Genomic DNA, 22,326 nt, shown 5'->3' with positions numbered 1-22,326 from the left:
GTAAGGTCCATTCATGCATTTCTGGAAAAAGAGCTGGTGTTCTTGTGAGCCAAGAGTTGTTGGATTACAGTACAGGATGTCTTGGGTGCTTCTCCCTGGACTAAAGAAGTCCCATCTGTAGTGTTGGTTTCCATCAGCATTATTTGTCTTACTCTCATCATAGGCTTACCATCTGATATTAGAAGGAATTTGTAATCTGATCTCTTTTATCCTATGCCTTAGGAGAGAAGCAGATGCGGTATAGCCTCTCCGATATGGCATATGATGTCAACTCCAGCTTTGAGAAGGACGTGGAAATGGTGGCTGCCCACCATCCCATGGACGCTACCTTTGGCAGTTCGTTGTCATTCATGGGAGCGGAACATTTGCGCCCCCTCAGACTCCCACCCACAAACTGCATCTCTGAGATCACACCTGTCATCAGCTCTGTCTACACTCAAATCCAGCCCCTCCCAGGCAGGTTGGAAATTGCAAGTAGTCGGGAAGCTGCCGAAGGCCACGAGGACCTTTCTGATGGGACACAGATTGTGTATCGGGCATCACGGGAGCCAAGTATGGTATCACCTAGCAATGGTTGCCAGGATTCCACAGACACTGAGAGCATCCATGAGGAGAGGGGCTCACAGCAGCCGCTGCTACCCAGCATTGGGAATTGCAGCAGCAGCCGGCAGAGTCCAGCCTACGCCAAAGAGGACCCCAAATTGCAGGAGGGCATCATTCCCACCACTACTCGGTCAACTCCCAGTTCAGCCAAAGAAGCCCTGCGTGTGGTGAATGATGAAGGGGAACAGGTAAAAGCCTTCAAATGTGAGCACTGCCGGATCTTATTCCTGGACCACGTCATGTTCACCATCCATATGGGCTGCCATGGCTTCAGAAACCCTTTTGAATGCAACATCTGTGGCTATCACAGCCAAGACCGGTACGAGTTCTCTTCCCACATAGTGCGAGGGGAACATAAAGTAGGCTAATCTTACTCTGTCCCCTTATTCATCTCTCCCCATCACTAGTGCTCTATCTTAGTTGGGCATGGAACTGTTCATTTCTTTTGTACTCCTTTGCACTGACTTTGGCTAAAAAAGATAATTTTTTTTTTTTAAAGAAAAGAATCCTAAGTTTTAAAAAAATCCAATGAACTTGAGACGGGGAGGAGCTCATAACATTTTGCCTTTCTCTATGGTGTGTTATTTAAAAGTTAATAATTAATTTTAAAATCTGTGTTTTTCTCTCACACTAGTGGTTATTTATTAACTCCCTTCCTTCCTTCCTTCCTTCCTTCCTTCCTTCCTTCCTTCCTTCCTTCCTTCCTTCCTGCCTTCCTGCCTTCCTGCCTTCCTTCCTTTGTATAGATTTTTCATTCATTTCACCAGGAATGTCCTCTTTTGAGGAACAAGTAAAGGCTGGCACATAGCCCAGCAGCAAGCTTGACTCTCTAAGGTTAAGGTCTCTTCCATTTGGACATTTTTTTGTTTCAGTTCCCATATTTCTTTTAAGCCACCATGTTAGGTATTAAGAACCTCAGATCAGGTGCTAAACACATTATAGAGCTTCCCCCCCCTTTCAAGGGGCTAGGAAAGCCACGGCCTGAGCTATATTACTGTTCAAATGAACCGTATAATATCTTCTTTTTATGAGTGGCTGTGAAATGGAGCGTATGAAGGTATCATGCTAGGAATGCTGTGGTCCCAAGAATTTAATACCTCTGTGCATCTACTTAACACAGCTTTGAACTGACTTGTATTATTTCCTCTATCGGGGCCCAAAAGGGATAGTGAATTTTGCATCTGGTGTTGATGAAGGAGCTACGGTGTTTCAAGGAAGATGATGGGCACTTTGTATAGGAAGAATGCTGCCTTTCCATATTGAACCGAGAACCAGCATTGGGAAAACAAATGCTGTTTCCAGGATGCAATGAAGGAACCTTAACATTATCTGGTTAAAATCTGTGATGCTTCTAAAGAGTCTGGGATGTCCTGTCTTCTCCCCAGATAGGTTGTCTGAGCTAATTTTCTTTTGAGCTTCCATGGTTAGCACTTAGCGGATAATGGTTGCTAAAGACTGTAGAATCAGGGTAGGCAAAATGTAGCTTTTACAACTCCCATCATGTCTTAGTACCCTCTGAGCAGGCTAGGATTAATGGGAGTTGGAGTGCAGCAACATTTGGAGCCCATCTAAGCTTTGGAAGAGGTAAGCCTCCTAGATGAGTGCATGTCTTTTAACTTTTCTCTCCCAATATGCAGGTTCTTTAGACAGCATTAAGGAGCTTGGCTTTGCTGAGTAGGAATTGATTTGTAAGGTGGATATATTTTCATTGGGAGGTAAGAATGATGCTAGATTGCTAGAGTCAGCTTAGGAATTTCTTAACATCTACTAGAGCCAAAGGAATGAGGAGTAAACTGCCAGTATCTCTGTTCCAGTGCCTAACTCACACACCTCCTTGTTCAGATTCCCAGCATCATTCTTTCTGAACAGCTTGGTATTGGGCTTAGTTTCCCCGTCAGTTTAGCTTTCCTTGTTTGCGTCGATCCGTTACAAGCCTTATGGATCCAGAAAGCATGAGCAAGATCTGAAAGTGGCAGCCTTGAGGGCGAGAGTTCTCTATATTTGTGGAATACATCACACTGCCCATCCCAAACTAAGGGGATGTAAGCTCTGCAGGGAGAGTTTCCGTTTTCTTACACAGAAATCTTTTCTCCAGATCAATGGCAACCACTTTTCTAAGCTGATTTTGCTGAAAAGGCAAAAGAAATGCAGCAAGATTTCCATAGTGACAAGATTTCCATCTGCTCACAGGTACATGGTCCAGGGGGTCAGAGAGGATCATTAGATTTCTGCAGCAAGGGCCCCTACAAGGACACATGTGTACTTGAGTGTCTTAAAAACTTTGATCATCATCAAGGGCAAAAAAAACCCTCTCCATTCTATAATGGGTTGCAGATTGCTGCTGATAATAGGCTGTAGGCAAGAGATAAAACACCACTTGTCGGTATTAGGCAGTCATCCCACCTCCCCAGCCTGAGTGGAAATCTTGTTGATAATTGTTTTTTAAGAGGGCAATCACCAAATTAGAAGGGTTATGTGCTGAGCCAATAAAACTTGAAGCTTGCCTTTTTTCCGGAGCTTGCTCTGTCTTTATCTGTTGGAAACATCTCATCTGACGGAAAGGGGCATGTGATTAAAATAGTCTCTCTAGTCTTAGCTGGGCAATGGATGTGACAAGAAGGGGGAGTGCTTTTGGTTTAGATAAATCCCTTAATGCATTTACTCAGCAGCAGCCCAGGGAATTGCTTCCTTGCAGGATAAACCAAAGGCGGTTCTTTTTCTACTTAAAAAGCAAACCTCAAGCTGCAATGTTTTGTTCACTTTCCTTCTTTATTGCTTTTTGTAATGTGAAATACAGAGCTGCGCTTTTTAAAAAAAAAATTAAAAAAAAAAAACAGGCCCAGCCAGTTTGACTAACTGGAAAGGCTTGATTGAATATTTTGAGGAATTGGCCAAGGAGATGGGAGTGGAACTTTTCTTTACATACAGTAACCTGATTCCACTGTTCTGTCATATTTAAAAATGTTGACCTTTTGTGGTACAATATCACTTTCCCCCTTCAGCTTTCTCTTTCTCACATTCAGCATAGGAATGGCATCTTAGAGGCTTGGATAGCGTTTTGAGCTGGTCCCAGCAATGTCTGTTTTAGCTTCAGCAGCAGAAGTGAACTAATACATACTTTTTGTCATTCTGATTATATTGTGTGCAATACAAATAAAACATGCTGAGGGACTTTGCCAAATTGTTAAGGAAGTTTGAAAGTCCAGTTCTTATGGGGGTATTTTTCCTATTAGAATCATACTTTTGGCTCCTTTAGTTCTACTGGCCCTAAGGTCAAGGATTTCTTTTCTCCTATTGATGTACTCATGTCTTCTATTGATGTACATTTAAAGTAATTCAACATTTTTTTGTGATTGTTAATCTAAATAGTTATTTCATGTGACATAGTTTTTTCCCTGTAATAATCTCCATGATTTCAATACTCATTAGAATGTTTTGTGTGAATGAAATCCTAGAGGGAATTATGGGAGCTCTCCTTTGAGTGGAAAAAGTCACAAGAACCAGCTTTTACACCTTTTGTAATTTGTCTTGCTCTAAAGGGTGAGATCCCTTCACCACTTACTTTAAAACTATGAAGATTTTTTTAAATTTAACACAGTTTGATAAGATTATAATTGCATTGAATTCAGATGTTACTCATAGTGTTTGGGCTGTGCTCCAAAATACCAGAGAGAACATATCTTTAGGGTTTTTTTTAATTATTACTGTTAAAACATCCTGGGAAACCTTATGAAAAAGTTATGTAAAAGCAAATCATTGGACATCAAAGGCATATTTATTGCATATAGTAAAACTTCTAAGCTGATTTCCAATATTCTCAACAACCCACCCTTCCTGCATTTGTTGCCCATTTTGTGAGTAAGGAGATGTGTGGGTGTGGATGTCATATACACACACACACACACCACATACACATTTGCACCTTTCAGAACAAGTTGTCCAAATATTTGTCCTTGGGAAAGAATTGAGCTACTCAAATAATTGTCTAAGAATTTTAGATTCCTCTGCTGATAACTTTCTCCCTAAAAAAATAGTTCTGACAGTACAGTATAGTCTGTTCATGTATCTGTGGATCTGAACAAAATCCAGATGTTTATCACTCAGGCGTTCAGTGTCACAATGGAAGTAGATCTCTGAAAATAAGGGAAGGTGCAGATAGGCCTATATAATAATAGAAATGAGAGCAATCCCTAATCTCAGTTGTGTGCATGTTTCTTTTCCCATGTGAATCTAGATCTAAATAGGGCATGTATAGTAACTCCCGAGTTATATAGATAGCATTTATCCCTTGTGGGATCAGACAAATAGCACTTCTCTCTAGGTACTTGAAATTCCTGGGCTTCTGTTATGATGTATAAACTCCAAAGGACTAGGGTAAAATCCATTTACTTTAGCTGGAGAGCATTATATTGTCTCTAATGAAAAGCAAACATACATACATGAATTAGTAGTTACAAAGTTCTATAACCAAATTCCAAAAATATCCAGTTCTGCAGAGAATGGATGCCAGCTAATTATGTAAATCAATATTTTAAGCAAAACTAGAAATCAAACAGCAAAATTTATGTTTGTTTTCTTTCCACATACTGAACTGAATGCACTGTATGAAGCAAGATAAATACAGATAGAAAATTAAATTTGGGTTAAAGATACCAGGAGTGTGACTTTTGTTGAGATGTCTCCTTGGTGTTTGAACTTTATTATCATTGCCCTGATACGTTCCATGTGAGATGTGAATTACTTCTAGTTTTAATAGACAAAATTACAGAAATATATCTCTGTTCCCCCAATGCAGACTCAGATTTCTGTCAAAGCAATGTAAAACATATTGAACAGCTGACCAGATATGCTTTCCATCTAAATATATTAGTCAAGAGGAGGAACCATTTGTTGGCTTCTTGGAAGATGGCATTGGGAAGAATATACACTTATGAAGTTTTCTTTATTTATATATTTGTTCCTGAAATAGGTATGAAACTTTGACAAGAAAGACAGAAAAGCTTAGATAGTTGGAAACTGACTTCTTGAAAGCCAAAGATGGCCCTTGGGTGCTTGGCCTGACTTCATTGCCACACTGATAAAGCACCTAAAGTGTCATTTTTACTGGGTTTTTTTTTTTAAAAAAAACTATCCTTTGTGCCTCCATACAAAGTCCACATTCAGAATTGCTCTGCTTCCCATTTCTGGTGGGAATTGGACCACTCTATGCAGGAGCCAATTATTTTTGTTTAAGGGGAAATATTCAGACAGTTCTTGATCTAAATGAAGATGTCCAGAAGATCGTTTGTGAACTCTTGTCTACTGCACTGTGGAATGGTACTAATCTCTCTCTGCCCTGCTTCAGGGAACAAGAATCCTGCTTCGGACTTTACATATTACCTCCTGCTTGCCCCCTTTTGTGAAAATGAAAACAGGTTTGTTTTTAGGGAAACAAAGCTCTGACATTTCTAATAAATCAGTGTTCCTTTTTATTTTTTGCTTTCACCTGTATGAAGAGCCTAAAAAACAAATGTAGGAATTTTGTAAAACTCCAGGTCTCTTTAACTTGTGTAAATATATATATTTTTTAACCAGATGTATGAAGAACAAAAAAAGATGTGCAATATCCCCAACCCGCTACAATATTCTTCACTTGTTTCTAACAAGCTTTCATTTGTATATTGTTATTGGGTTTGCTGGTGTGGCGCTCTTCCCCCTCCTCTTTTTTTTGGTGGGGTTAAACTTGCTTTTAAATAAAAGAAAAAACCTCTTACTGCAAAAGCTTTTTTGTATTTGTAATATATTGTAAGTACATATTTGTGTAATGGAGATTATACTACTGTTAAGTTTTGTACTGTACTGGCTGAAGGTCTGTTATAAATAAACATGAGTAATTTAACAGTCTGGTTCCTGGCTATCCTTAACTAATATTAATATTTGTGCTGACTCTTTAGATCAGCATCTAATTCAGCACCATGTTAATACCTTGCAAAGGCCTCCCTCATTCCTGCCAATAGGTGAGCAGAAGAGCAAATCAGAAGGAAATTTGCTGTGATTCTCGTTTTTTTTATTTAAAAAAAAGCCCTTTTGCTTCAGAAGAATAAGCTGCATGTATGTACTGTATATAGCCAAAGGTTGACTGTTCTCCATGGCTGCGTGGAAACCGAGGTAAAATATAAATCAAGGGTGGTCAGTCTCTTGGCAAGAGCACCAACTTACTTGCCTGACCAGCTGTTGGTCTACTCTACAGAATTCTTTCTGGTAATATCCCCAGAAGATAAAGAAGCAATGTTAGGCTTTTTTTCCCCTTGTGGCATGGGGAGAAGGAGAGTAGGAGGTGAACTGCTTCCATTGTGACTTTTAAAAAATGATTTAAAAATTACATAGTCATTAGGGGAGTCAGTGGAGAGAACTGAGGGTGGATACACTTATCATAGCCGCCCAAAGACTTTCCCATGCTTGTTCTCATCCTTTTTTAATTTTACATACCAGAAAATAGACAACGTTGCCCTCAAAGTTATGCAGCATGATCTTTGAAAGCACTGGAGAACTGCATGGAGACTCTAGCCTCCTCCACTCCAGCCCTAGGAATAGAGAGGAACCCATATACTGTGGTATAGAATTGGGATGTACATGCCTGCCATAGACTTTGCAGAATGTATGCTTTTCTTTAAGATTAGACACACTGGCAGCTGAACTGCAGATGTTCATATTGAGCTACCTAAGAGATGTCCGTGTTCCTACTTTTGAAAAATGCAAGGTTTTGATAATCCATTTGTTGGTGAGTGTCTAATGTTTTAGAAATTCAGACATAATCGGTATGTGTGTGATTGCCAAGTGCAGACAGAAAAGAATATGTATTGGGATTTACAGTGGATGTGGATCTATAGTACAATCCATTCTAAGAGCTTCACATCTTACTAGTTAGCACTTTCCACCCAATGAATCGACTACCACTTGTAATAAAAGAATGAGTGAAGGACCAAAGTCCTTTTTATCTCTATAATAGGAATCTGAGACAAGAGCTGCTGCTTATAGTGGCACCTAATGCCTATGGGAGGGCTGGATAAATATTAGTTTCAGCAGCTGTTAATGGATAGCTTTGAACAAATCCTGCTATTTCTTTGGCAAAAGAAATGTGCCCTTCAGCTTTGGCTGTTTCTATATCCCAATTTATAGAATTTATTTTATTTTAAAAATCTATTTTTTTCCCCATAACTAAGGGCAATATTCAATAAAACAAAGTTAGATTCAGTTTCAATCCCAAGTATATATGTAAACATGAGGGATTTTTTAATCAAATTAATCAAATACCCGTTTAAAATTTGGAAATAACTCTTCTGTAAAGTTATAAATAAGCGGTCACCACTCATTCATCAGCATGAAGGCAGGTCTTAATAAAGACTTTAAGTCCGACACATGCTAGACAAGCTTAAAAAAATGAAACTATAAGAACTTGGGAAATACGTTCCCCCTTTTTAAATGTAAGAGCTATCCTTACCTCTTCACGAGGAAAAAGAGCAAATTATTTAAGACTCCAATATTACTGAGGCGATTCATAATATTCCCAGCAAAATGGTAGTCGTTTTTTCCAAGAACAACACTTGTCTCTCCTATGGAATACTGCCCTCCTTCTTAACCGATCAAAGGCCTCATAATATTTCTGCTTTCTTACATCATTTTCATTTTTGTACATAGTATATTTGTTCTGTTTTCAGCTTTGGGGCTAAGTGAAAGATGATAGTATTTGCTTAACCAATTTCCAGAGTTATGCATGTTTATCCAGGTTCTAATTAAACCAATAGCTTTTAAACTCTCTTTCTTCCTTTCCAGCAAAGCAAGTGGCAGGTGCAATGTTAATTACGGATTTTCCCACCCACCAAACTTTAGGATTCATTTATTCTGAGATTTCCAAAACTTTGGAGCTAACCTCTCTTCTGTAGTTTTTCTTCAGCTACAAGAGACAGAACCTGCAAGCCAGTATTTTTATGCTCATATCATCCAAATAATTTATACTTTGCAGAATTTTAATGTTGGCCATCTTGCTGATGGTTAACTGATGTTCTGCTCATGTACATTTTTCCATGTTTACGATATCACAAAAAGTCTGGTAATCTAACATTCTGAGCTGGATAGACATTAGGACCTGAATAAAATATGAGAAGATATAATATTGTACTTTATACCACTTGGTTCTCCACCATGTGTTTCTTAGCCTATCCATCACCCAGTGAAACAACTGGGACCTAAAATGATGGAAACGAAGCACCCATTCCACACACACACCCCCAAAGAAGGATCCTTATAAGTGTATGTAATTTTTTTATTCTTAATGAAAAAATTTTTAAAAACTAAAATGTCAGGGACTTATCTTGTCTCCATCTTAAAATATTTGTGAGTCCCCTCCTCAATATGTTGACCCTTGAGAATTACAACTTTGTCCTCTTAGCTAAGCATTGATTCAGAATGAAGTTGCTTCAGCAGACTACAAGTAGTCCTCGACTTCCGACCACAATGGAGCCTAACATTTCTGTTGTTAAGTGAGACATTTGTTAAGTGAGTTTTGCCCCATTGTACGGCTTTTCTTGCCACAGTTAAGTGAATCACTTCAGTTGATAAGTTAGTAACCTGGTTGTTAAGTGAATCTAGTTTCCTCCTTGACATTTACTTGTGAGAAGGTCACAAAAGGGAACACCTTGGGATGCAACGACGATCGTAAATATGAACCAATTGCCAAACACCTGAATTTTGACCACATGACCATGGGGATGCTGCAAAGGTATAACTATAAACTATGAAAAACGATCATGTCACATTTTTCAGTGCAACGTTGTAACTTTGGTCGCTAAATGAACTGTTGTGTTGAGGAGTGCTTGTATATATACGTATCCCTGTATACATACAAGAATTGGGAATACTACCCTTTTAAGCTGGAAGGTAAGGTGCTAAGTTGTGCTCTGCATGCCAACTTTGTAAGTACCCTGATTATACCCTAGCTAAACATGAATCCTGTTCAAAGAATATGAAGTCTATTATCCTTCCTTCCAGTCAATGATTTCCTTTGTATGCCAACAACACATCACACAGGAGGCCGAGTCAGTCACATGGTCACCCATTTTTTAATTTCTTCTAGCTGCCACAAAAGAGACTAGGATGCTGTTTGTCACTTCCACCAAGCCAGCTTCCTGTCTCCCCCCAAGATAAAATGGAAATTGGGCCTCTGTCATTTCATTCTTGGGAGTAGGAAAATGGAGAAACACTGGTAAGTACCGTGTTTCTCACAAAATAAGGCCGGGCCTTTTTTTTTTTTTTGAGCCCGAAAAAACGGCTGGGACGTCTTTTGGCGGTGAATTAATTTCTCTCCCCGCGCACCAGCGCCGTCTCCAACAACAGCATCTGAGTCGCTCCCGCTTTTCCCCCGTCACAACAGGAAAAAAAAGATTTTGAGGTACCTGGGAGCGCCGCGCGCTGTGTTTTGGTTTAATCCCGAGCAGCTGGGTGGGCGTGAGAAGAGCCGAGCGAGCATCTCTGCTGCTGCTACCCTTGGTGCTCCAGCCTTGGGCTCTGCAAGTTTGCAAAAGTCCCCAGTGCGCAGCCCGTTCCTGCATTCCAAGCGCCCAGGCCGAGCTGCAGCTGTCCCTCTCTCGCCAGCGCCATCTCCAATAACAGCAGCAGCGGGAATCATGGAAGTTACGGAGGCGGCTCCCCCACCCGAGAAGCAGCTGAAACGCTTCCACGGTTCCCGCTGCTGCTGCCGCTGTTATTGGAGATGGCACTGGCGAGAGAGGGACAGCTGCAGCTCGGCCTGGGCGCTTGGAATGCAGGAACAGGCTGCGCACTGGGACTTTTGCAAACTTGCAGAGCCCGAGGCTGGAGCACCAAGGGTAGCAGCAGCAGAGACGCTTGCTCGGCTCTTCTCACGCCCACCCAGCCGCTCGGGATTAAACCAAAACGCAGCGCGCAGCGCTCCCAGGTACCTCAAAATGTTTTTTTTCCTGTTGTTACGGGGACGGGAAAAGCGGGAGCGACTCAGACGCTGTTGTTGGAGACGGCGCTGGCGAGAGAGGCGCCAGCACCGCTGGGAACCATGGAAGCTACAGAGGCCTGCAAAGCGGCTGAAACACTGCCGGACATCCACGTCAATGCCGCCCGCCTGCTGACCCAAGTAAGGGAGGGGTAAGGGAGCCCTCTGCTCCACCATGATTGGCTGTTAGGAGCGGCTGATGGTGAGGCGTAGCTGCCCGCGGGGCACTCCTAATGGCAAATTCCCCCCGCCTTCCCCACCCCACAATTACGCATGTTTTAAACTAGGCCTAAATTTGGGGGGAGGGGCTTAATTTCATTTTATGCCTAGAAAACATGCTAGGTCTTCCTATTGGGGGGGCCATATTGCTGGAGAAACATGGTAGTTTGCATGATCTTGGTCTGTTTGGGGCTAAAGTTAATTAGTCCTCTGAATTAAGGTTATATTTTTAGGATATAATATTTGCGGATCCTGCTTACCCCACCCTGATCCTGTTAGCAGAATAGATCTATGCACAACCGCATAACATTCAGCCAGCCAGCTAGTTGTATAGGAGAAACTAATCCATGTATCACAGCACATGAACACAAATGAGGTAGACCACGATCAGCCATCTCTGATAACTTTCCTGTTGTTATGAAGTTGACTGGGCAGCTATCTTTTTTTTTTTTTTTTTTTGCTGTTTTTTTAAAACTGTATTTATCTTAGGGAAATTAATTGCTAGGTTGAGGTGACCGAAGCAAAATAAGGAAAAAATATTTACAACTGCCCTGTTGCTCACCTTTCCAAACTTAAGAAAAAGAGGACTAATAATAAATAGGATCATAGTTCTGTTTATTAAAATCATGTCAGGCTGTCAGTATTTTTTGCCTCTAAAATAGGCATCTTCTAAAAGTATGTGACTTGTGCATTGGATATCTGTTGAAAGATATCCAAGTGTTAGTTCATTATTGGAGGAGAGGAAAAAGTTAAGTGCCCAAATGCTTAATGATTAAACACCTTGCTTCTGGAATTCTACCAGCATATTTATAAATTTTATCTTCACAATTGTGAACATTAATAACCTCTTAATGTTAATATTAAATATAACCTCTTCAACATGCTAAGTTCTTGACCACTTCAGAATCTTACACATAGTCCTGCCTAAAGCTGTAGGTAGGACTTTTCTAAATATGTATCAAAGATTTGAATTCGTTCTAAAATATGTCCTACACTTTTAGAAGAGATGTCACTTTATCATCATCAATAGAGCACTCTCGGGAGCTATTATTTCTTCCCTTAGGATAGTACCAATCCTAAGTTTACCAATGTTGTGTTCAATTTATTTCTATTTAAATGGCAATGCTGGCCAGAAAACAGCAGTGGGACATCAGCCACTGAGATAAATTGAATTGCTATCTATTTTGCCTCCTATAGTTCTAGAACCTTTAATAGATACACTTGAGCAAGTTAAGTTTCTCTGTCTATATCTGAAGCTAGGTCTCAATAAAATAAAAGTAGCAGCAGCCAATAAAAACTTAGCTCATTTGCTACAAGTCCCCACAATGCACAAACCACATTTACATATTCCTCCTTTTGCTCACATCTCCATCTGCAATCTATTCTAGAGCTTCATCCATGACTTTTCCTTCATTAATATTATAATTGGGAGGTACGTTTGTCGCCTGGATCATATCAGTCAGACTATCTGCAAGCGTGGAGCAAACAATGAAGTTCCATACTTTGGGGAGTTATCTGCTTGCTATAATTTATAAAAATAAATCTCAGAATAAAACATTAGGTAGTGTAATTCAGAAGACTTACTAGAGTTAGTGAAGCAGTCCACAACTGACATGACCACAAAAGCCCCAACCATAAATTTTACTAGCTCCTTTCAAGAATTTCTAGTCACAAGCTGGGAAAGTTGCCCTTCTTTGAATGTATATTTTATTGTTTGGAAAGTTGCCCTTTCTGATCTCTTAGAGATATGTGGCCATTTAGGCAAGATGGGACCAAAGGCCCAACCTGATAAAAGTTTATCCTTATCACATCCTTATCCCTTAAATTCTACTGGACATGAGCCAGGGCAGAAATGAGAGGATGACATCCAATATCCCAGATGGATTGACAGCTGCTTGGGTTTTAATATAAAGAAGTAGAAGCTGACAGAGCTATCATCGTTGCCAATCTAAAAAGATTACCAGCTCATACCATTATCCCAGCATGTATATTGCCCAGGACCTGCTGACCTTATGATGATCTGTCTGTTTTTCTAGTCTCTGTCTGATACTTCAGGCAGAGAAAAACTGCATTTAAATCACCATATAGAGTAAAAGCAATCATTGTCCTAACTAGACCTTGAACGTACCAGCTGTTCTGGTATGTTTCTGTCCAGTTTCTGCCTCATTTGAGTTGTTCGGAAGCTATTCTTTCCGAAAAAGAGCTATTTCTCTTTTACCTGGCTAGCAAAGGACAGTCAATTACTTGGAAAAGATTTACTCCAACTGCTGCATGCAGAGTCATTCCAACTGCTTCAAAAGATTACTGTTTGCAGGTAAAGGGAAACCAGCCATATAACAGAAGAAAAGGCAAGATTATTCTTCCTGCCTTTTCTCGCCTGAAGTTACAAACCCACCTATAAAAGCCTCTTCTCTTTTTGGAGTGTTACTTATAAAAACGCAAATAGAGAGCATGATGAGCTTCATTATACCATCATCAACAACCTCCATGTCCACTTTTTAGTCAGTAGTAGAGGAACAGAAAAAAGTTGATTCTTTATCCTATGGAATGATTGATCCCTCTGTAAGCAGCAGTATAACAGCGATAAGCATCAGGGACTGGGAAAGAGAATCAAACTGGGTTCCTCCTCCTGATCTTCCAGTTCTTTCTCCAGTTTGATCTCATGACTTTTGAACTGACTTTTAACTTGAGACTCACTGGACTGGACAGCCTCACTTCCTTTTGGATTTTCTTTTGAATGGCACCTCTGATGTTTCACCAGGACACCCCTCTGCCTGAATCTTCTCCCACACTCAAGGCAGCGGTATGGTTTTTCTCCCGTATGGATACGTTGGTGTGTAATGAGATCAGACAGCCTGGTGAATCTTCTGTCACACTCATCGCAGGCGTAAGGTTTCTCTCCTGTATGGATTTTTTGGTGCCGGGTAAGATCCGAAGGGTAGGCAAACTTCCTGCTGCACACCTTACAGGAAAATGGCTTCTCCCCCGAGTGCGTCCGCTGGTGAGAGACCAGGTTGGAGTGTTGGATGAACCTTTTCCCACACACCCCACAGGCGTGAGGTTTTTCTCCTGTGTGGATCCTTCTGTGTGTCGTGAGAGAAGAGGAGGACACAAACCGTTTCCCGCAGTCGGTGCAGGCATAGGGCTTCTGGCCCATGTGGTTCCGCTCGTGGATCTTCAGAGCAGACTGGTGGCTAAAGCACTTCTGGCAATAAGAACAGTGGTATGGCTGCTCTCCCGAGTGACTCCTTTGATGGCTGACAAGATAGGCCCGTTGGCTGAAGGTATCTCCACACTCAGAGCAGATGTGAGGCTTCTCTCCTGAGTGGATTTTCTGATGTCTTGTGAGATGGGAAAGCTGGCTAAAGCTTTTCCCACACTCAACACAAAGGTAGGGTCTTTCGCCTGTGTGAACGTTAAGATGTTTTGCCAGATCTGAGGGGCGCGTGAAGCTTTTGCCACATTCGATGCAGACGTGGCTTTTCTCTCTCCTTTGGGTTCCCCCTGAGACTGGATGGACTGCCACATTCCCCTCTTCCTTGGACTCCAGAGGCTGCGGTTCCAGCTTCTCAGTTCTGCTAGCTAGATTGACACCTGCAAGGGGACAAAGATGATCACAATACAGCTCCACAGATCATGGCTAAGAAGGAGCACCTCATAGATCAGGGGTCCCCAAACCTGGCAACTTTAAGACTTGTGGATTTCAACTCCTAGAATTCTGGGAGTTGAAGTCCACAAGTCTTAAATTTGCCACGTTTAGAGACCACTGTCATAGATGTTTTTATAAATATTCTTGTTCTCTAGTTCAAAGTGTTGGTTAAAGTCCTGCATGGCCTGGGGCAAGATTACCTACAGAACCATCTTCATCCCATTACATCAGCCCGGCCCACCAGATCAGGCAGGGAAGGTACATTGCGGGCCCCATTGTTAAAGAATTCTGGCGGGATCCAGGAAGAGAGCCTTCTCTGCCATTGCCCCCGCTCTGTGGAACGCTCTCCCCTCAAAGTTGAGGCAGCCCCCATTATCCTGAGCTTCCATAAAGATCTAAAAACATGGCTTTGCAGCCTTACTTGTGGGTCACAGAGGAGCATGCAGCCGTGGGGCTAGTTAGTACCCTGAAAGCCCTCATTCTGCCTTTTAATTAATGTTTAACATTCCTTGCCTCTTTTAAATTTTATATTTTGTTCTTACGCTTTTAACATTTTGATATAGGATTTCCTACACGAGCAGGAAGTTGGACTAGAATAGAGTTCCCCAACCTTTTCAGTTTTGCGGACCGGCGGGGGAGGAAGACGGTCACATGCGTGTGGTAGGCAAGCCTGCACACAGCTCCATTTGCGCAAGTGGAGGGCATGCGCACCTGGCCGCTCATGCAAATGGAGAGTGTGTGCTCCCCCGCCCGATTCTGAAAGACTCAAGATCCAGTAGTGGGCCATGGCCCAAGGGTTGGGGACCCCTGGACTTAAAGACCTTTAAAGTCCCACCCCCCAACTCTTATTCTCTTAATACAATTCCCACCCCATCCTTTCTACACCATATTGTCCTAAAAATGCCATCTACTCCACAAAGACATCAATTCATAGCTATTCAAAAGCGGCAAATTGCAACCTGAGGCTCAAGATGTCCTTACCCTTTGAGAGGTTAACAATATCCACCCTCCTTCTCCGGGGGCCCGATTGCTGTTGCCTGACATCGACTGACACACTCCGTGCTTTGGAAAAATCCACAGCCACCTCTTGAGATGGTCGAGTCCCCTGAAACAAGAATGAAGGTCAAGTTCATAGAACCATGATGGGTGAAGGTGTACTGGACTGTAGACAGTGTACATTGATTCAAGGAGTTGTGCAGTTGATCTCAGCTATTAAGATTTAAAAGAATACTGTGCAAGCTTCTAAAAAACAATCCGTGCCAATCCAAGTGGAACATGGTTGCAGTTTATATATGTATTATGGGCTATTTTAACCTGGGCAAGAGGAGTCTCCGAGATTATAGTATTTTCCCAGCACCCAAGTTTTACTGATAAGAGAGTGAGAATGGCTGGCTGGATTCACACACAATCTCTATGTGCCATAATATAATTTGTTTAGGTTAGGTTATTGTATTGTGTATATTAAATCATCCATTCACCATGTCTTAGGAATCAGAATATTGTGTGATCCCACAGTAAAATAACTTTCAATACCACCAAACTCTTGTGCACAACTATTTTTCCCCTCCTTGGTAGGATTCTCTGAAGATGGAAATAGAAACAGCAAAAGAGTAAACGAGTGATAAGCAGCTAGTGATAAAAAATGAAACCTTATAAACAGAACTGGGTGAAAGAACAATAAAAAGTGCTTTTATAAATTTCAACATTTAGTGGAAACTTTATATTTCACCCCCTTTCGTCATTTAAGCATCTCCAGACTTCAAGTAAAGTATCTTTCATTATGACCTGAATTTAACAATATTATTATTATGCTCCATTTATTTGGTAGAAAGGTTCTCCCTCCGTGTTGAAGAATGGAACTTCCACTTCTGCAATCATTTATATATTTTTAGAATGATATGTTTGTGTAATGTGACAACTGCAGAGAGCATTTAGAAGCAGAATTGGGGGACTTTCTCAGTAGTTTGGGGCGGGAAATGAGGAAGCCTTCCAGATTGGTTAAATTTCAGTTTTCCTTCCAGCCTGGTAGAATACTTGCCACTAGTGGGGGAAGATGGGAGCTGAACTCCACCAAAGATGTAGGGCCCACATTGCTCATTCCTCTTTAGCCCTATGAGCATGTTGATTCCCAATAGTGATGAGTTTGTAGGAGCACTTGGCTGCCTCCCCTATCAGGCCATGCCCCAATAAGGAGTATTTTGAAACCATCAGAGAAAGCAGAGCAAAACCCTTCCTTTATTGCTACTTCTGTGCCATCAGAAGTTTAATACAGGTAGTCCTCAAGTTACGACCACAATTGAGCCCCCAAATGTATGTTGCTAAGTGAAACATTTGTGAAGTGGGTTTTGCCCAACTTTATGACTTTTCTTGCCAAAGTTGTTAAGTGAATCCCTGCATTTGCTAAGTTAGTAACATGCTTGTTAAGTGAATCGGCATTCCCCACCCACTTTGCTTGTCAGAAGGTCGCCAAAGCTGATCACATGACCCCAGGATGCTTCAACCGTCATAAATATGAGCTAGTTGCCAAGCCTCTGAATTTTGATCATGTGACCATGGAGATGCTGCACCGGTCGTGTTAAAAATGGTCATAAGTCACTTTTTGTCAGTGCTGTTGTAACTTTGAATAGTCACTAAATGAACTGTTGTAAGCCGAGGACTACCTGTATAGCACAAATTGTATTTCCCATTTTGCTTTTTCTCAGGGTTCCAGCTTCTGCAGCCTGTTTTGGAAACCTGAGGCTTCAGCAGTTGAAAACTAGTCAAATAGGAAAGAAGGGAGTCTTTTTTCATTAATGGGGGAACCACTTCCTTTCTCTTTATTCCACGCAGGTGACTAAAGAGATGAGCAGGTTTCCTCACGGCCAGTTTATTCAGCAATAGTAGCCGTTACCGCACATTTTTAAAGAAAAAGGTGAACGGGTTGAGTGGAGGTCAACCATCCTTCCGCATTGGTCTCTTGATCTGGGACTGACAGGAGCCATAGGTTCCACCCTAAGAGAAGTGGCGTAAATTGGCTAGCCTGAGGTGGATATGTCTTAAACGCAGCATCCAAAGTCATAGGCAGAGGGAGAAGGGGGCCAGTTCTGAAGCCGCACCACGCCTACTGCTTGTCCTGGAACAAACAGGCCTCACCTGCTCCTCCTCCTGCTTGTCTTCTTGCTGCCGCAAAACGAAGCCTTCGGCCAGGGCCACTGCTTGGGCACAGGTCTCTGGGCTACGTTCCCTGACCTGATTTTGGATGTCCTGAGGCAAGACGATCAAGAACTGCTCTAAAATCAGCTGCTCAACAATCTGCTCTTTGGTGCGGCACTCTGGCTCCAGCCAGCAATGGCAGAGCTCTCGCAGGCGGCCACAGGCCTCCCGAGGCCCCTCGGCTTCCTGGTAAGAGAATTGCCTGAAGCGCTGGCGGTGTAGCTCTGTGCTGGGGGAGCTTTCGTGCAGGAAGATGGTCTTGACTCTCCCGCAGGCTTTTTTGCCTCTAGTGTTCTTGCCACTCAACGCCTGCTGGCCTTCTGCCCTGAACGCCGGCTTCAGTCTAGGCCACTGACAGACTCCAAACATTCTCTCAAAAGCAATCAAGTCATCCAAAGAAGTCAGTTCCTGGAGGCCTGGGCTGCCCCATACCGTGGCCGGAGAAGGCATAGTCTTCAGGTATTCCCACCACTGGGTAGACATGCCCTCTGGCTGTAACATTGCCCCATGGGGTAGTTGTTCCCATCTGATCCTAGGCTGAATGGCAAAATGGTCCCTTCCTGCTCGTTCTGGTGCCTCTATTGGTCCTGGCCTTGCTGGCACCTTCTCCATTTTCTGTACCAGGCACGCCTCTTTGTCAAATGTTGCCTCAACTTCTACCTCGCACACTTAGCCACACCTATGCACTCAAATCAGGGTATTTTATCTTGGAGATATTTCCAAATCCAGGCTTATCCCTTCCCCCACTCCCTACCGCCCATTATTGTCTTGCTATCTTGGGAGCCTCCCCTATTTTCACACCCTTGCCCTCCTGTGCTATTGAATCCACCCAACAGCCACTATGAAAAACAACTCCACACAACTGTGGGCTTGACGCCAGGAACCAAGGCCTATCGGTGACCAGCTCAGAGCTCTTGTCCAATTATCTTGGAGCTTCTTCCTGGAAAGAAACAGACATAAAACACCCCTTATAAATTTGCCTCCTCTTTCCCCCCAAAGAGCTTGAGATTGTGCACATAAAGCTTTGAGTTTCTTCTTTAAAAAAAGAGAGAGAGAGAGAGAGAGAGAGGTAAAATTGAGGATAGTTGATCGTTCATTTCAGGAGCTTCTCTTGAACAGACTGACAGACAGTATTTAAGTATGGCGGAGTCTAGGTCATATTTATGCCAGATGTGACGCACATACCCATATATACATTTACAGCCCCAGGACTAAATTTAAAATGCATGACATGTAATCAAAAGGCTAAAAACCACAAACCTATTGTAACAACAACCAGTAATGCTGCTGTGTAAGTTATTAAAAAAGATGCTGACTCTGCTAAATAAAGATGTTTCACTTGATTGTGATCATACCTGTTTTGTTCCAATTGTATACCATTTGTCAGAAATGGTGTAGGTAGGGTCTCCTGCTTAGGCGGGGGGGTTGGACTAGATGACCTACAAGGTACCTTACAACTCTGATTATCTGTATCTGTATATTTTTTTCAGTACACAAAAAAAAGTGCTATGGTTTCTGCCAACCTTGTCTGAATTGATATATGGGTAGTGCTTGCTTAGTGATCACTCATTCAACAACCATTCCAAGTTATAGCAGCGATAAACAAGCGGGCTTACTGATGGTCCTTGAAGTGACCATCTCTGTGGTCATGTGATTATGATATGGGCATCTGGCAATTTATGCACAATTACAAGGATTGCAGATCCCATGGTCATTTGATCACCATTCTGTGACCTTTGCTGATGGCTTCTGTCAAGCACAGTCAATGGGGAAACCAGCAGGAAGTCACAAGTTATGATCATGTGATATGACTCAACAACTGTTATTCACTCACTTCATGGCCATGACAAGAACTGCCGGCATAAATCACTGCAATCACATGATTTTTCTGGTTTATGACCATATTGGTGGTTAGAGATGCAGTTTCCAATCCCACTTACGTTCATTAATTGGGGAATACCTCCCCATATACTTCATGTATAGGTAGTCCTCTACTTATGACTGCAATTGAGCCCAAAATTTATGTTGCTAAGCAAGACAGTTGTTAAGTGAACTTTGCTCCATTTTATGACCAGGAGACTGGATGTTCTAGTCCTGCCTTAGGCAAAAGCCAGTCGAGTGACCTTGGACCAGTCATTCCCTCTCAGCCCTAGGAGGCAGGCAAGGGCAAACCACTTCTGAAATCTGGTAAAAAAAAACTTCAGGGACTAGCCCAGGCGGTCCTCAGGAATCAACAATTGACTCGAAGCGCACAAACCGTCTCTGCTAGAACATGTCAACTTTGGGCTGAGAATAAGAAAATCTCAATTTAATTGATTTTATGCATCAGTGTAGCAGTCCTACATTTCTCCTGTACAAGCTGATTTACAGCTCTCCATCTATATACTATGTACTCTGAAAAGCACATGATATTTTCAAGGGAAATGTTCATCAAATGTTCTGGTCAGGCCCTTTGCATTGATAACCAAAGAGAGTGAACCATTATGAATGGTTTCTGTCATTTCTGATAAGGCTTTGACCCCTGGTTAGTTATCTAAGAGCTTCGGATCAGCTCTGTTAACAGAATAACAGGATTGAAAGGGGCCTTGAAGGTTCTCTAGTCCAACCCCGCTGCTCATGCAGGAGACCCTATACCATTTGAGACAAAATGGCTGTCCAATCTCTTCTTTAAAACCTCCAGTGATGGAGCACCCACAACTGAAGGAAAGATGTTCCACTGATTAATTGTTCTGTCAGAAAATTTATCCTAAACTGGATCTGTCTTTGATAAGTTTCCATCTATTGCTTCTTGTTCTGCCTTTAGGCTCTGTCAACAACACAGGGCAAAAAGTGATGGGCCGACCAAATGCACAGACTCTCCCCTTTCACTTATGACAACGTGCACATGTTTGGGGGAGGGGAGGGAAAACAAATATCAAATATTCTCAATCAATACTCGTCAGAATTTATCACTTGGAGCCATCAGATGTGTGATGACGGTGTTGCCTAAATATTTTCCTGGCATTTGTGGTTTCCTTATTTATTGGGTAAGATAATAGACTAAAAAAAAAACACCACAGAGATACATTAAATGAAGACAGACACCAAGTGCAGGCTAAGTTCACAGAGCCCTTAACGTTTTTCTGCAGAGTTAGGGGGCTACCCGCCATCATGCATCACACCTCCTTGGTTCCTCTGACACCCCTCAATCTCCACAGGCATTAGAAAACTGGGGGGGGGGGTGCACAGGATTTTTTATCGAACCCTGTGATTCTCCATATCCATTTTCTTTTTCTCTCTCTCCCTCCCTCCCTCTCCCAATTACAAAGTCTGATTGACTCTTTCTTCTCTGGGAGGCTAGAGAACTTTTGGGTGGAAAAAAAATGGCCTGATAGGAGGACTCCCAAATCCTGTGGTGTTATTCAGGCTTGGTTAACAAGACACAGGGAAAGTTTCCCCTTCCTTTCTTCATCATAAAACACAAAGCAAAAATCTGGCATTTTGTTGATGTCAAGAAGGAAGAAGAGAAACCCATGCTCCTTCCTTCCACCTATTTATCTCCTTCCTTCCTCATCTATCTCCTTCCTTCATCTTCTTCCTCCCTTCTTCCTTCATTTCTCTCCTTCCTTCTTTCCATATTTCTCTCCTTTCTTCCTTCATTTATCTCCTTCCTACCTTCCTTCCACATTTATCTCATTCCTTTCTTCTTTCCACATTTCTACCCTTCCTTTCCTTCTTCCCTTCCTCGTCTTTTTAATTTATCTCCTTCCTTTTCTCCCTTCCTCATTTCCTGTCTTTCTTATTTAACTCCTTCCTTCCTTCCTTCCTTCCTTCCTTCCTTCCTTCTCTTGTCTTTCTCATTTATCTCCTTCCTGCCTTCCTTCCTCATCTTCTGTCTTTCTCATTTATCTCCTTCCTTTTCTCCCTCCCTCCCTTCCTCCCTCCCTTCCTTCCTTCGTATCTACACAGCCTGGGGCGGACGTGCTTGGCTGTTGCCCGGTGGGGCGGAGAGCCAGTGACGAAGTAGCCGCGCTGGACAAAGGAAGCGAAGGGGCTCCGTCGAAGGGCCGCAAAAAAACGCTACCTCGCCCGCCGGTCTCAGGACTCCGCGGCCCCGCCGCCTAACTTCACAAAGAGACGGGGGACGTTCCCCTACCCCCACCCCCACCCCCACAAAACTCTACAGAACTCCGCGAGAAAGCCCCCTCCCGTCCCTCCTCTCCCCACCCAGATTTTGTTCTTGGACTCCGCCTGATTCGCCCCCCTCCCCTGTTCCCGCCCTTGCAGATGCATCGGCTTCCCTTCGTCCGGCTGCCCCTTAAACTCACCGCTCCCCACAACTCCTGCCTCCACGCGGACCCCGGAGATCTCGATCCCCGCAAACAATCCCGCCACCCCGTCATAAAATTCAGACGCCAAGGCTTTTAATCCAGGGCGGAGCAGGATGGAGTCTTGGCTACCGCATCGCCCTCTCGGCTTCCTGGGCCTCTCCAGGGTTTAGCTCTCGCTCAATAGGACTAAGCCGGCTTAAATCCAAAGGCTCCTGTTTAACTGGTTTGAGGATCGGGCTGCCAGTCATTGTAACTCTTGACGCGTCTCAGCACTGTGGGGAATGGGGATGGAAAGGGTGGAAATAGTTGAGGGTGACTTTGACGCTTGGCAGCGCCAAGTATTCCTGGCG

General features: G+C 42.7%; 2 protein-coding genes across 6 annotated transcripts in view; one reads left to right on the top strand and one right to left on the bottom strand.

Annotated features, from left to right (window-relative positions):
• IKZF4 (IKAROS family zinc finger 4) overlaps positions 1-6,481 on the top strand; it is an 80,390-nt gene extending 73,909 nt beyond the window's left edge. For all 5 annotated transcript variants that reach the window (XM_026678738.2, XM_026678737.2, XM_087956115.1 and 2 more), the window contains one exon: positions 223-6,481. In XM_026678738.2, the coding sequence (XP_026534523.1) occupies positions 223-971 (749 nt within the window). In that variant the 3' untranslated portion in view covers positions 972-6,481. The remainder of the gene's footprint in view (positions 1-222) is intronic.
• A 4,941-nt stretch (positions 6,482-11,422) lies between these two features.
• On the bottom strand, positions 11,423-22,151 carry LOC113419396 (uncharacterized). Its single transcript, XM_026678739.2, has 4 exons — positions 21,974-22,151; positions 17,607-18,606; positions 15,456-15,579; positions 11,423-14,419 (listed from the first exon to the last, which is right to left on the bottom strand). The coding sequence occupies exons 2-4, from the start codon at positions 18,276-18,278 to the stop codon at positions 13,416-13,418; spliced, it is 1,800 nt and encodes a 599-aa protein (XP_026534524.2). The 5' UTR covers positions 18,279-18,606; positions 21,974-22,151; the 3' UTR covers positions 11,423-13,415.
• Positions 22,152-22,326: the final 175 nt, after the last annotated feature.

This window comes from Notechis scutatus, chromosome 2 (assembly GCF_049901735.1).
Source record: "Notechis scutatus isolate UNSWTSFEM ecotype Mainland chromosome 2, rNotScu1.2, whole genome shotgun sequence".
Lineage (NCBI taxonomy): Eukaryota > Metazoa > Chordata > Lepidosauria > Squamata > Elapidae > Notechis > Notechis scutatus.
This window is presented reverse-complemented; position numbering and strand designations above follow the sequence as displayed.

Coding starts and splice junctions, on each gene's coding strand:
- LOC113419396 (XM_026678739.2), bottom strand. CDS start 18,278: ATGGAGAAGGTGCCAGCAAGGCCAGGACCAATAGAGGCACCAGAACGA. Junction 15,580..17,606: donor ACAAGCAGGAGGAGGAGCAG/GTGAGGCCTGTT, acceptor TTCTTGTTTCAG/GGGACTCGACCATCTCAAGA. Junction 14,420..15,455: donor TATTGTTAACCTCTCAAAGG/GTAAGGACATCT, acceptor GTCCCCTTGCAG/GTGTCAATCTAGCTAGCAGA.